Source organism: Orcinus orca, chromosome 19 (genome assembly GCF_937001465.1).
Source record: "Orcinus orca chromosome 19, mOrcOrc1.1, whole genome shotgun sequence".
Lineage (NCBI taxonomy): Eukaryota > Metazoa > Chordata > Mammalia > Artiodactyla > Delphinidae > Orcinus > Orcinus orca.
The window spans coordinates 5,243,934-5,258,858 of record NC_064577.1 but is presented as its reverse complement, the minus strand read 5'-3'; the positions used below and the strand labels follow the sequence as shown (position 1 = coordinate 5,258,858).

At 43.6% G+C, this 14,925-nt stretch overlaps 2 protein-coding genes across 4 annotated transcripts in view; both read left to right on the top strand.

The window, feature by feature from the left end:
• The window catches only part of PHF12 (PHD finger protein 12), a 40,072-nt gene that overhangs the window by 10,781 nt on the left and 14,366 nt on the right, over positions 1-14,925 (top strand). For all 3 annotated transcript variants that reach the window (XR_007473356.1, XR_007473357.1, XM_004267118.4), the window contains exons 3-4: positions 10,826-10,898; positions 13,543-13,936. Coding sequence is in view for 1 of the 3 variants with exons in the window: in XM_004267118.4 (XP_004267166.1) it covers positions 10,826-10,898; positions 13,543-13,936 (467 nt within the window). In the remaining 2 variants the exon portion in view is untranslated. The remainder of the gene's footprint in view (positions 1-10,825; positions 10,899-13,542; positions 13,937-14,925) is intronic.
• Positions 4,788-14,925, top strand: part of FAM222B (family with sequence similarity 222 member B) — a 141,556-nt gene continuing 131,418 nt past the window's right edge. The window contains exon 1 of the mRNA XM_012532004.3: positions 4,788-6,044. The gene's annotated coding sequence lies outside the window, so the exon portion shown is untranslated. The remainder of the gene's footprint in view (positions 6,045-14,925) is intronic.

Sequence of the window (14,925 nt, the reverse complement as noted above, 5' to 3'; positions counted from 1 at the left end):
ACAGCGTGCCCAGGAGATTACTTCAGTCATGCAGGGTGGGGAGCTTTGAGGTTTCTGAGTAAAATTGGGGGAGGGGCAAGGGTAAGGGTAAAAGAAGAGGGGAATAAGCCCTGTGCTGTTTTGGCCCCAATAGTAGCATTATTCTTTAATTTTTTTAAATTTTTGTTTGCATTGGGTCTTCATTGCTGCACATAGGCTTCCTCTAGTTGCAGCGAGCGGGGGCTGCTCTTACTTGCGATGTGCGGGCTTCTCATTGCAGTGGCTTCTCTTGTTGTGGAGCACGGGCTCTAGGCACGCAGGCTTCAGTAGTTGTGGCACACGGGCTTAGTTGTTCCGCGGCATGTGGGATCTTCCTGGGCCAGGGCTCGAACCCGTGTCCCTTGCACTGGCAGGCGGATTCTTTTTTTTTTTTTTCTTTTTTAAAAATTTTATTTATTTATTTTTGGCTGCATTGGGTCTTCGTTGCTGTGCACAGGCTTTCTCTAGTTGCAGCGAGGGGGGCTACTCTTGGCTGCAGTGCACGGGCTTCTCATTGCGGTGGCTTCTCTTGTTGCGGAGCATGGGCTCCAGGCGTGCAGGCTTCAGTAGTTGTGGCACGTGGGCTCAGTAGTTGTGGCTCGCGGGCTCCAGAGCGCAGGCTCAGTAGCTGTGGCGCACGGGCTTAGTTGCTCCGCGACATGTAGGATCCTCCCGGACCAGGGCTCGAACCCGTGTCCCCTGCATTGGCAGGCAGATTCTCAACCACTGCGTGGCAGGAGGATTCTTAACCACTCCGCCACCAGGAAAGTCCCAGTAACATTATTCGTCCTCCTTCATTTTTTTTTTTAGAAGACCCTGTCAGAGGAGAGTAAATGAAGCAGAAATCCTCCTTAGGGAAAAGCAGCTGAGCCTTGGGTAGAAACCCGCTCTACATTTAGTTGGATTTCAAATATTCTCCCTAGGATGTTATTATTTTTAGTTTTCCCAGCCTTTATAGAATTTTAGGTCCAATATCTGTAAGGTGTGAACTGGTCCAGATTCCCTGAGCTGTGTCTACAAGAAGAGTGTAGCCTCTTTCCTTATTCTTGATAGTCCCACTAAAATTTGACCACGGAACAGTACCCAGTTTTCCATACCTTTGAGACTCTTATGGAATACACAATTAAAATTGTTGGTTCTTTCCAATGGAATATTAGAAAGTGGAGTATTAGAAAGTGACTGTTGGGGATGTATGTATACGTATAGCTGATTCACTTTGTTATACAGCAGAAACTACCACAACATTGTAGAGCAATTATACTCCAATAAAGATGATAAAAAAATTTTAAAATAAATAACTAAAATCCTTTGTTGCCAAAAAAAAAAAGAAAGTGACTGTTGAGGCCAGAATATTGACTCTTTTCTAAAATAGGTGGTCTCCAGCATCCATCATAAGGTGAATGAATGAAGCCCATTTTTTAACTGTTTGCAGCCAGCTCATTTTCCATTGTAGAGAAGCCAGGATTGCAAGAATAGGCAAACCAGTGGTAGATCAGGTCCTGTGGCACCGGGCTTGGCTTGTAGAGAAGTTAGCAGAGGCAAACACCTGTTATAACTGTTGGTTCTACCCTCCCTCCTTCTTTCCCTGCACTTCTTATAACCCTCTTCTCCAGGTGTCCTTCACTGGGAGGATGCCCCAAGCCAGCTCTACATAGAAGGCAATAAAATTTGGGGGCACAGTCAGCTAGTTTGAAAGGATTATATGCCTGTGGAAGTGACGCAACTAGCTAAGTTTCTCAATAGGGCATTTGTAATGGCCTGGCACTTCATTGGCCTCCTTGTTAACACAGCTACTAAGGCTCTGCATGAAAGAACCAGCAGCCCTTGTACTTTTTATGTACTTTGTGGCATTAGCTGTATTTGAGTCAGTAGCTGGGGTAAAGGAGAGTAAGAAATTAAGGTTCAGGGACCCCCATGAACTTTCTCTCTGCTTTCATCTCTCCAGTATCCTTCGATATGACCCTCTTCTCTGCCTTTGAAAGGTAGGCCATCCATGAAGGGAAAAGCTGATGCCCACACAAGTGTCCAGAGAAAGCTTACTATTTCTGCTGACATTTAAATTTCATTAAATTTTGTTCCCTCAAAACACAGACCATTAAATTTGGGAATTATTAATATAACTTTTAATTTAAGTTTTAAAAGATATTGTTAAATTAAACTTTACCCATCACCTCTTAGCTTTTCCAGGACAGAAGCTGATTTCAATTTATAAAAGGCTTGTTTTCTGTACTGATAGGTGCCTTTATAGATCAAGATGGCTGCTAGGAGGCTGGGACATGGTTGTGGTCCTGTCAGCGATCACCCTCACTCCCCTTTTAACTGGTACCAACACGTTTCCTGAGCGGACGGAGAGCAGCAGGGCCAGTCTGAGAGAGAGGAGGCCTGTTCCGCGCATGTATTGTCTTCTGCAGTTGGTCTTACACGATGCCGTGAAATATAGATGCAGGATTTTTATCTGGTAGTGGACCTCACATGGATGGATGAGACCCATGAACTGTGAAATTAAAAATCAAAACTGCTCAGTGCCGTTGTTTGCTTGCTGAATACCCCACCACCACCAAAAGGGGGGGGGGAGGGACATACAGATGATGCGGGGCGGCGGGCAGTGGAATCTTTCTTAGTCTGATATTTTATTTCAACTGAAATGACTGTTTATGTAGCTAGAGAGCTTCTGATTCTTGGAGAATGGTGGGTTCTGACAGGAGGGACCCTAACCAGGGTCATTTGACTGACCTCTTTTAGAAGAGAACCTGAGTGGAAGGCTGTTGTTGGTATATTGTGTGCAGACATGCTGTTTGCACAGTGTTCCTGTTAAGTGTTTGTGTTAAATAGAATATTTTTGTCAGTCCAGGAAGAGAAAATGGAGTGTGTTCTTTCCTAAGTATTTTTCATCCACTTGCTCCCTCTTGTCCTAAGACGTACACCAAAGCTTATGATTTGGTTAAGTGATATTTTCATGTCTCTCTGGCTGCCTTTGGCTCAAGTTTTAAAATGTCAGTGTTGCTTGGCTGGATGGACAGTTGCAAGCCATACATCAGTAACAACATATTAAAAAAAAAAAGTCCAGAGCCCAACACCATTTTTATCTGCATGTTATAATGTAAAAAATAGGTCTCTGAAATAAAAGGCAGTCTTTTCTGCTTCTCTGTCTCCCTTCACCTCTCCCCTCCTCCCTTTGTTCTCTTGTTCCCCTCCCCCTTCTCTCTTCCAGTTCCATATTGAAAAACTGCTTGTGCTGGGTGGATAATTAACGCAGAGCTATGGAGCAACAGGTCCCACTGGTGGCGACTAAATCTGAAGTAAATGTTAATGTCGTGCAGGTTCACATATATTAATAGGCGAGGGAGATGAGTGAGGTTAGACTCCGATCAACCACACTGGTATATGACTTGAAATAGATCCTCTTAATTAGAGAGCCAAGAACCATGACAACTACCAATATCTTCCACCTGCAGTGGTGAGCTGCAGCCTCATTAGTGAATGAAAGAGGCATTCTAAATTAAAACTGGGCTCTGTCCTTGGGCTGTAAGTTGGGATCATCTGGCTCTGGGCTTTGAATCTTTGACACGGAGAGGTCTGTCAGTGCAGGCATTACAGTTAGCTGAGGGGTGTATGTTTGTGGTTTTCTTTTCGATGACTCCAGAAATAGACCAATCTAGACACCCTGTTCAGCAACAGAGATGCATCATTTGCATTTGTTTATGGAAGTTCAGATGCCAGAGTCCCGCTGCAGAGGTTGGCTTTAGGAGTTTTAGTTTTAAAAAATTAATGTTTGTCCAGCTTTTTAGTTGGTTTGTGGGCAGATGTTACTGTTAACAGTTTATAGGCCCTCTCAGGCCTCACAGAGAGCCACACCAAACTCTGAGACGCATACTCTTCAGTTGTACAATCTCTGAAGATTTAGAGCTCTATTGTTATGAATTATTTTATAGCTAACAGTGTCTTCAAGATCAGGTAGTGGTTAAAATAAATAACAAGTTGGAGAGCAGTGAACAGTCACTTTCTGGCCAGGAATTGCAGGCCAGGGCTTTTTAACAAACGATCTGGAAGGAAACATCCAGAGCCATGAAGATGGGAAGATATTCTGCAAGAGCGCCATGCTCACAGGGCACTCTCTTCTCTGCCATGGAGAAGAGTGCCTGTCTCGCAGCTCCGCAGGCCATATTCTTTTGAAGTCAGAAAGTAAAATAAAGGCCCTTGGCCTGTTGGCTAAAGAGCTACCAGTTTTCCAAGACAAGCCAGCTCACATACAGAAAATGACTCTTCCAGGACTCACCTTCCTTCCCAGGACGTAGACAGTTCTCAGAAGGAATCTAAAGTTTCAAATAATATTGTGTGCTAGGTGGACTTTAGTCTCTGTTCCCAGGGAAATGTCTCCACTCCCAGAACCTTCCTTTCATCAGGTAGGTTTTCAAAATACAGAAATATACATTCTTCTAAAACTATAGTCTCCTCGTGAACACCTCAAGATCCTTAACTTCACCATCTTTAAAGGATCACTGGCTTAATTACCATTTGCTGAATAGCAGTTGTTGAGATGTGGAAAGAGTAGGGGAAAGGCCACCGTCACCTTCAGGTACCAAAAGACCAAAGTTCTGAGGCTCTGTGTTGAGTCTGGCATCCATGAACTGCTGAGTTTTATATAGGTCTGTATGGCAAGAATCAGAATCAGTTTGTAGTTGATTATATGTGGTCTCATTACTGTCCTTATATGTGGACAGTATGTGTCCTTATATGTGTAGTTGATTATATGTGGTCTCATTACTGTCCTTTTCACATTATGATCCCTGAGAGCAAGGACCATTTTTGAAATCTCACCACTTAGCACATTGTCTAGCATAACATAGTGTCCAGTAAATGCTTGAGTGATGAATGACTCTGGTCCTCTCTCCCTAAAGGCTGTGTTTCTTGATGGGTTAGATCATAACTTGTTTGCTTTGTGTCCTTCCTCTAGCATGGTACCTCCAGTGTGGCATTGGTTAGTAAGCAGTGGGAACTCAATAAATATTGACTAAAGGAGAGGGGAATGCTCAACCCTGTGGTTGAGGAAGATACTGTGACGGATATTCCACTGTGTTCCCTAGAAATAGGAGAACTACCTAGAAATTACACTGGGCTCAAGATTTGGAAGAACCAGGAAGCTGATTTTGGTTCTAATTCTGCTTTCTGACTCCATGGCTTTAGATAAGTCCGTTTAGAGATACCTGTATGATGGGAGTAAGAATTAATTTTCACTGTATGATGGTGAAGATCAAGTAAGAGCATCTGTGAAAACACTTTGTGAACTGTAATAGACTATATGTAAAATGAGATTATCACTCTGCTATTTCTAAGCTTTAGCGATTAGGAAGCATATTGATGTCTTTACAAGCAGCACTGGCTCATTACAGTGTTTTCATGGTTTTTACTGCTGAGCAGCAGAAACTGATAATTTCAGCACTACCTGACTTTTAACTTTTAATGATTTCCTTTTGTAGAGGATGGCTCTCAGTACCCTGTCTTCATTGATATATGGGGATGAGAGGGAGCTGGAACAGAGCCATGTTTTTCTTGACAGGCATATCATGATTTAAAGATTCTGGCATGCATATAATTGTTTTGAAATTCATACTTAACTTATGAGAACATGGGGGGCAAGGAGCTTTAAGATGGGTGGGTGAGGTGGGGAAGTCCTCAGGATGTGTATGTGAGTACCCCGAGACTGCAGAATCTCCTTTCTCCCTGGAATCCTTTGTCTGTTGACAGTATTTCTCATATGGAACAAAATTAGTCTGTTTGCAGAACAACATCTTCCAGAACTAGTTCCTGAGCTTATTACCCCAATGGCAGCCTGTCTTTCCTTGAGTCATTTCATGAATCCTTTTCCTCTAGATGTTTGAGTTGAAAAACTGCCTTCTAATTTTTGGCTGTGCTGGGCCTTCGTTGCTGTGTGGGTTTTCTCTAGTTGTGGCAGGAGGGGGGCTACTCTTCCTTGCGGTGCGCAGGCTTCTCATTGCGGGCTTCTTGTTGCAGAGCACGAGCTCTAGGTGCGTGGGCTTCAGTAGTTGTGGCATGCGGGCTCAGTAGTTGTGGCACACGGGCTTAGTTGCTCCGTGGCCTGTGGGATCTTCCCGGACCAGGGCTCGAACCCACGTCCCCGACATTGGCAGGCGGATTCTTAGCCACTGCACCACCAGGGAAGTCCCACCATATTTTCAGATTTATTTCAAGATGCATGTTCTGTCTCTAAGAAAGCAGCAAAATCCCAACAAGGCCTCACTCTTTTAAATGTTCTATGTTCATCCTGGAGACAACACTCTGACTTTCCTGCATGGCTCCCTAAACTCCCAGCCTGAACTTTAGGGCAGACAAGAGGAGCCTGTGGCCATAATCTACAATTCTGAGAAATGTTTGTTCTTCAGCATGGTATCTCTGAAAGTGATCCTTTAGCAACTAACCAGGAGCTACTTTTGAGAGCCTCTTAATACAGATTTTGAGCATTTTACCCCTGTGTTAAGAAAGAGAAATGGGGCTTCCCTGGTGGCGCAGTGGTCGAGAGTCCGCCTGCCGATGCAGGGGACATGGGTTCGTGCCCCGGTCCGGGAAGATCCCACATGCCGCGGAGCGGCTGGGCCCGTGAGCCATGGCCACTGAGCCTGCGCGTCCGGAGCCTGTGCTCTGCAACGGGAGAGGCCCGCGTACCAAAAAAAAAAGAAAGAGAAATGATGAGGACACAGGGAGGGGGAAGGGTAAGCTGGGGCAAAGTGACAGAATGGCATGTAGATATATACACTACCAAATGTAAAATAGATAGCTAGTGGGAAGCAGCCTCATAGCACAGGGAGATCAGCTCGGTGCTTTGTGACCACCTAGAGGGGTGGGATAGAGAGGGTGGGAGGGAGGGAGATGCAAGAGGGAAGAGATATGGGGATATATGTATATGTATAGCTGATTCATTTTGTTACAAAGCAGAAACTAACACACCATTGTAAAGCAATTATACTCCAATAAAGATGTTTTAAAAAAAAGAAAGAAAAATGAGAAATCAAATTGTTTAAAGAGGGTTTAAGTAGGTTACGGTATGAAGTTCAAGCTTGTAAATATGGACTTTGATGTCTTCTTATTGAAAACATAAGTAATTTCATGTGTAATTTAACCACCAGAACAAGTGTCTGCACGTCCACATTGCCTTGCCTCATGACTTGGGTGAAGGGGGTTACATTCACTTCTTAGAAGCCCATTATTTTAGTGTTCCCCAGTTCTTTAAAGCTTTATTGATTACCTACTGTGTGCCAGGCATAATGCAGAGTGTAGAGATACAAAGGTAAATGAGGCAGAGAAGGAGATTCAGGTACATAATATTTCACTATAGTATGGCACAGAAGTGCTGTAGGGAATCAGGGGCTGTCAGAGGAGTCTTCCTGGAGATAGTGCCTGACTTGAGCTCCAGAAGATAAGGCGTTCACCAGGTGAAGGAGTGGGGGGAGGCTCAGCTTTTGTGGTTGTGGGTAGCAGAGAATGAGAATGATCAGAGAAAGGGTTGAGAAACAGTGTGGACTGTGTAGGGAGCCACCAGACTGATGGAGCTGGGGAAGGGACAGGGTTCTGGCTTGCAGTACTGAGGAGCTTGAACTTTATCCTGATGGGGTAACGGCAATATTGAAGGGCTTTTTAATAAGGAGAATGATATGATCAGAATTGTGGCAGAATTATTCTGCCAGCAGGGTTGGAAATAGATTGAGGAAGGCAGGAAGGGTGGCCAGGGGGCCATTCACATCTTGGTAAAAGATCTAAGCCACTGCCGCCTTGCCTCACCCTTCTGTGCTTTACATGTTTGCTGTAGGGTATCTTGGTACAAAACACAAAGTCAGTAGGCAGATGAAAAGAAATGATGAAAAACAGAATGAGAAATGGCAGCCTTTTCAGGATTAGTTTTAATATGACAGCTGCTGAAGCACAGCAGAGTCTGTAGGCCTTTGCACATTACATGCATGCATTTCATTAGTTTGGACATGGCCTATGCAGAAATACATTGGTGAGAACTGGGGAAGACTTTACAGGCGACATTCACTTGTGGCCCTCCAGGGCTTGAAGACCTGTCCCAGTAGGCCAGTGTGCCTCCAGTTTTACGCTTCCTGGTAAGGATCCTCCTGAGATTCCACCAAGGAAACAGAGGATAGGAAGCAATGAGCTGTGAGGGCTTGGTGGACATCCTGACATGTATGCTCAGGGCTCCAGGGACACATTGGCAAAGTGGGAGCTAGGAAAATTTGTCAAGCCAAGTGCTGTTTTAGGTAGAAACGGTAAAGCAGCCTAGCATTAAGGCCTGGGACTTAAGGGAGAGTCCTTATATATTCATAGTATATATATATATATATATATATATATATATATATATATATATATATATATATTTAGCATTTCTCATGTATTTTGAAAAGATTTCCTTCATACCATTCCAAGTAGGTGACTCCCAGGAACCAAATGTAGGCATTGCTTAAGAGTAAACGTAGCCTTATTCTGTATAGCAGTGGTTTTCAAACTTTGGTATTGAGCAGAATCACCAGGAGAACTTGTTAAACATGAATTGCTGAGCCCCACTCCCAGAATTTCTAATTCAGTAGGCCTGGAGTGAGGTCTCAGAATTTGCATTTCTTCTTTTTTTTTTTTTTTAATTGAAATATAGTTAATTTACAATGTGTTAGTTTCAAGTGTACAGCAAAGTGATTCAGTTATACATGTGGACACACACACACACACACACACACACACATTCTTTTTCAGATTCTTTTCCATTATAGGTTATTACAAGATGTTGAGTATAGTTCCCTGGGCTATACAGTAGGTCCTTGTTGTTTACCTGTTTTATATATAGTACTGTGTGTATATTTTAATCCCAGACTCCTAATTTATCTTCCCCCTACCCCTCATCCCCCTATGCTATGCCCTTTAGTAACCATAAATTGGTTTTCTGTGTCTGTAAGTCTTTTTCTGTTTTCTAAGTGAGTTCATTTGTATCATTTTTTTTAGATTCCACATGTAAATGATATAGAATATTTGTCTTTCTCTGTCTGACTTACTTCACTTAGCTGCAAATGGCATTATTTCATTCTTTTTTATGGCTGAGTAATATTCCATTGTATATATGTATCACATTTTCTTTATCCATTCACCTGTCGATGAACATTTAGGTTGCTTCCATGTCTTGGCTGTTGTAGATAGTGCTGCTGTGAACATTGGGGAGCATGTATCTTATCGAACAGAATTTGCATTTCTAATAAGTTCCCAGATGATGCTGATGCCACACTTTGAGAACTACTGCTGTATAGACATTATAAATGTGACCCTCCTAAGAATTTAATAAAATTTCATACGGTTCTTGGTGTAACCTTAATGGAAATCAATAATCTGGAGGAGCAGTAAGGCCGGCCCTACACAGCTGTAATTTTGACTCAATATTGAATTACTGAGTGACTACTGTGTGTACAACCTCTATATTATAAAGATACAAAGAGGGAAGAGATCCAATCCTTGTCTTGGTTCCTCTAATAAAAGAAGTAAGAGAATTGTCACACAAGGGAAAGCTGAAGAAGGATGTTTGAGTAATCTGGGAAGAGCGCATGGAGGAGCTGTGTGCTCAGTTATCTGTCGCTGAATAACAAACTACCCCAAAACTCAGTGGCTTAAAATAGACACTAGTTATTTATTTATTTTTGACACTAGTTATTATCTCTCACAAATCTGCATGTTGACTAGGCTCAGCTGGGTGGTTTTTCTGTACACATTGTTATCTGGACTGCAGTTATTTGGAGGCTCAACTGAGCTGGCATGATCCAAGATGACTCAGTCACATAGCAGTAGTTTGTGCTAGCTGTTGGCTTGGAGTTAACTGGAGTGCCTTAAGTCTCCTCCATGTGACCTCTCAGCATGAGAGCAGGGCTCTGAGATGGAACATTGCAAGCATTTAAAAATGGAATCTGCAGGTCTCTTCAGACCCAGCCATGGAAGTTACAGCATTGTCACCTCTGCTGCATTCTGTTGGTCAAAACAACTTACAAGAGGGAATTACCTGGTAGTCAAGTGGTTAGGACTCCACAGTTTCACTGCTGAGGGCGCAGGTTCAATCCCTGGTCAGGGAACTAGGATCCCATTGGCCACTAGCTGTGGCCCAAAAAAAAAAAGTCACAAGACAAGCTCAATTCAAGAGGAAGGAAATGGACTACTTCTGGGCGGAAGGAGTAGCGAAAAATTTGTAGGCATCTTTAATCTACCATAGGCTGATTGAAGCAGGCCTTACAGGATGAATAGGGTTTTGGTAGGCATAGCTTTCAAGGGGAAGAGTTCTAGCGGAAGAAATAGCAAGTCTTCAGTTTAACTAGGAGAAAAAGAACACGAACGGGGCCTGGGAAGATGGAAGGAGACCATTTTACAGAGCGCTTTGAACAGCAGATGGAAGTCCTTTGGCAGGCTTTAAAAAGATGGTGGAGGACCTCTCTGTCAGTGATTTTATTAGCATGGTGCAGAGTTTGGGAATGACTCTTCAAGGCTCCAAACTAGTTCATTATATCTTTCTTTCCCTGTGAGCCCAGTGTTAACAGCTTTGGATTTGGCTTCTCTTTCTAAGATATGGGAAGGGATGCTTACTCCTTAGGTTATTGTAAATGATGCCAAGTAAGCATTTTGAAGGATAAGAGAACCCAAGCAGTGCTGCAGGACTGGCCAGAATACGAGTTGAGGGGCATGCAGCTTTGTGTCAGACCTAGTTAGGCTTTTCCCTGCCGCATCAAAGGGTTAGTTACTTAGTCTTGCCCTTGTCTTTTCCCCACAGTAACCCTCCACTGAGTGAAGAGATGTTGCCTCCTGGGGAGTGGATGTGTCACCGGTGCACTGTTCGCCGAAAGGTAATAATGCTGCTTTCTGAAGGCTTTGCTCAGGATGCCAGATCTAGAGCACTGATATTCTAGAGCTAAGACGGCTTGGCCCTGAAGGCATTTTTGTCCCTTCTTCTTGTCTCTTCCAGCCCTGGAATCACCCTCACACTCCCCATGGTGACTGTTTAGAATCCAGTAGGGCCTAAAATCCAAACATGGGCTGCTGAAATGGGCAGAAAAGGTGTGTTAATTTACTGAGCCATGTTAATTCACTAGTGACAGGAGTAGTCTGATCTCCTTGTAGACCTCCTGATAAGTGGCCTGAATGTGGCAGCCATATCCAGTGGCTGAAAGAGGCTGAAGAGGAAGGCGCTCCTCCAGCTTGATACAAAAAGGATTCCCTTCACCCCAAGGCAAATAAGTTGCTGGTATCCAGAAGCTTGGCCAGGTGTGTGGGGTGGAGAGGACTTGGACCCACTTGGACCCCAGGTTGCCTAACCTTTCTTTAGCTCCCCTTCCCTCAGCTTTGATAATTCAGTACTGGCTTTGAGAACATAATTTTCTACTTTGAGAACTTCTGTGGGGTATAAAAGCTAAATGCTCCCTTATCAAAAAAGGAAGTAGGTGTGCTTCCACCCAGATTATGAGAGACCCAATCCTCAAATTATAGGCTGTGGATTCGGATTTGTCTGTGAATTGTAAACCACTCCCTACCCTCCACCCCACACTAATTATACACCAAGCAACTTTCCCTTGTTGTGACGTCAACCTCTTCCTGGCCCCTCAACATGATGTCACAATGAATGATTACTTCCTTGGTTGCAGAAACAGGATGAGATGATTCAGAGATTGTGGTTTATGTGTGTAACAGTTTTCAGCCTTTAAGAAGAAGGTAAACAATTAGGCAGACCTTTATTCTTCAATGTGTGCATAGGGTTCTTATTAAAGCAAGCCAAGGCCAAGTCAGCCATCTAACCACAGCTGTAGTTTAATATCTCTTGAAGTCCACAAACCAGGGTGTCCTCCAGCTTGTCCTCCTCCCAAGATCTCCACCTGTGTGTCCCCAGCTAGATTAGAGTGGGGCCAGTTAGAGTCACCTGCCAGCCAGGAGGCCTTTCAGAAACTTGCCACTCAAAGAAGCTGGACTTGAAAGGGTTGGGAACAGCTGTGGCGGAAGAGATGAAGCCAGGAAAAGAGGGTGAAGAAGAAGAACTAACATTGTTTTAGTGCTCATCATAGCTGGGTTTTTACATGTGTTATCTCATTTAGCCCATACAGCCGACTATGGGTACTGGTGGTATATTCTCCTTTTTTTTTTTTTTTTTCTCTCTCCCTTTTTAAAAGGAAGAAACTGAGGTTCACAATTGGTAGAACTTACCCAAGTACTCAAAGGAATGGACACAGCCAAGATTTGAACCAAATTCTGTTTCGTTCCAAAGCCCTATTACTTCTTCATCAATTTTCTGGAAACAGAGCTACTTTCTGGGGATTATATTATAGTATGCCTTTTTCAACAGAGTGTGCTTTTCCTGAAATGCCACTCTGACCTGCTCTCAGGTGGACCTCTATGCCTACCAGTGCCAAATCTGCCCTTTGCACCATCACCTCTACAGCCCTCTGGCCTCCTGCAGTTACAGTGAAGTGGATTCAAATGATACATCCTGTGGGCCTCATCAACCTCTGATGTTCGGGTTTTATTCCTAGTGGAGGCTAGATCTTCCCCCAACTCAGAGCCATCCCTTTCATATATGTGATGCTCTTTATCTCTACCGTATCCCTGAGAGGAGGAGAAGAAAGGTCTTACTAGTCTCACTTTACGCATAGAGAAATTCCTGCCCTCCGGCCTGAGTCACCTAAGGTCATAGGGAATCAGAGGCAGAACTGGGACAAGATCCCAGGTCTCCTGACTGGAGACCAGTGCTAAACCTTCATTTGACCACTCTATTTGGAGCCCTGGAGGAAAATGTATTATCAGTCATTCAGTCCTACTCTGTACACTTAATCTTTTTCCATGTCCCCACCTTTCCATTCAAAAAGTGTCACTGTCAGAGTTCTAGTTAAACTTGAGACATTGAAAGCCGCCGTTCTTGGACGCCATGATTGCTGGATCACTGCCCTCCACACACCACCCTTCCACCTTGTGGTGTGGCTGCCTTGCAAGTCAGCACCCAACCTCCCTGGACAGGGAGCTCTGCTTGCCTGTTTTACTTTTTACCTTTGCTTCTGCAGGTTTTTCTGTATTTTGAGCAAAGTTCTTAAAACCATTCAGGGCACTCCGAGGCAAACAACAGTGCTCTCTTTGATTCTCTACGTTATTCTCACTGTCCTCACTTAGTCTAAGTTTATTCTCACTGAATTAACGTTTTATCCCTTTACCGCCCCCCCCACCTCGTATACAGACACTGTGTATCATATGATGTGTGGTTTGTAAAATTGTTTCTAACTTTTGTACTTTTTGGTGATTCCCTGCTGCAGTGGTTTTGCCAGCTTTAGTTTAGTTCAGCTATAGTTTTGTCAACTTTAACAGACCATTGTTCCAAGTCCCCACCCAGGTGGATGAGTCTCTGATATTAGAGACTCCCGTAATTTTGGTTAGTGGTCTAGCAGGACTTTGTAGCATCCATCTCTATTTTGTGTCACTTTGTGTGATGGGCCCACCTGTTTATTTGCACAGAAACGAGAGCAGAAAAAGGAGCTGGGCCACGTCAATGGACTGGTGGACAAATCTGGCAAACGGACTACATCCCCCAGCAGCGACACTGACTTGTTGGACAGATCAGCTAGCAAAACTGAACTCAAGGCCATTGCCCATGCCCGGATCCTGGAAAGGAGAGCCAGCCGTCCTGGTACGCCCACATCCAATGCCAGCACAGAGACCCCCACCTCTGAGCAGAATGATGTCGACGAGGACATCATCGACGTGGACGAGGAGCCAGTGGCAGCAGAGCCGGACTACGTGCAGCCCCAGCTAAGGCGCCCCTTTGAGCTGCTGATTGCTGCCGCCATGGAGCGGAACCCCACCCAATTTCAGTTGCCCAATGAACTGACTTGTACCACTGCACTACCAGGTTAGCCAGACTGTCATATCCTCTCCCCTACCCTGGCTTCCCCAAAGGACTCTTGTCCAACCAAAGGGCTGTGCAGCCTGTGAGGTGTAGCCTCACAGGTGTAGTTGGTGTCCGTGTAGCCACTGTCTCAGGTTCCTGTTCTTGGTTCGAGATCTTTGCAGGTTTACAATGCTTGCTCAGTTTTCTATTTTCCACCCTTCCCAGTATCACTTTAAAAAAACAAAAAAGGTAATACACACACATAGTTCAAAAATCAAAAAATATAAAAAGGGTTACAATTAAAAATTTCATACCCATCCCTGTCTGCCATTTGCCTAGTTTCTACATTCCTACCCCTCACAGATAACCACTGTTTGGTTCTTATGTATCTCCTAGAGTTTCTTTATATAGATGTACCATAATTTATTTAACCAATTTCCTATTAATGGAAATTCTGGTTGTGCTTAATCTTGTGTTACCACAGATACTGTTTCAACAAATAATTTTGTAAATACATCATTGTATACATGTAAATGTATCGGTAGGATAAGTAGGATAAATTACTAATACTAGAATTGCTGGGTCAAAACTATGCATTTATATTGTTTTTAAACTATGCACTTGTAGTTTTGATGGATATTATAAATCGCCCTCCATTCCCTTTTTTTTTTTTTTAATCAACTCATGGCTTCTACTTGATACCACAAAGCGTCTAGATCTTATTTTCTTCCCAGAGAAAGAGAAATTGGCAGACTTAAGAAACCTGCTGGTCAGTAGGATGCATACAGACTCAAAGCTTTTCTGCTTTCTATAAAAATGCAGTAAAATTATATTTTTTTCCTCAGCCACCTTCACAGAATAGTCTTTATTGACCATTAGACCTGGGTATTTCTGTTTCTTAAGTCACCAGTATCTAACCTAGGTTTCTGACCACTTCATGTCTGCAAAACATTTAGATGTGTTTCTGCCATAGAGCAAGTGACTTGTAATCTTAGTTCTGACTTATATCT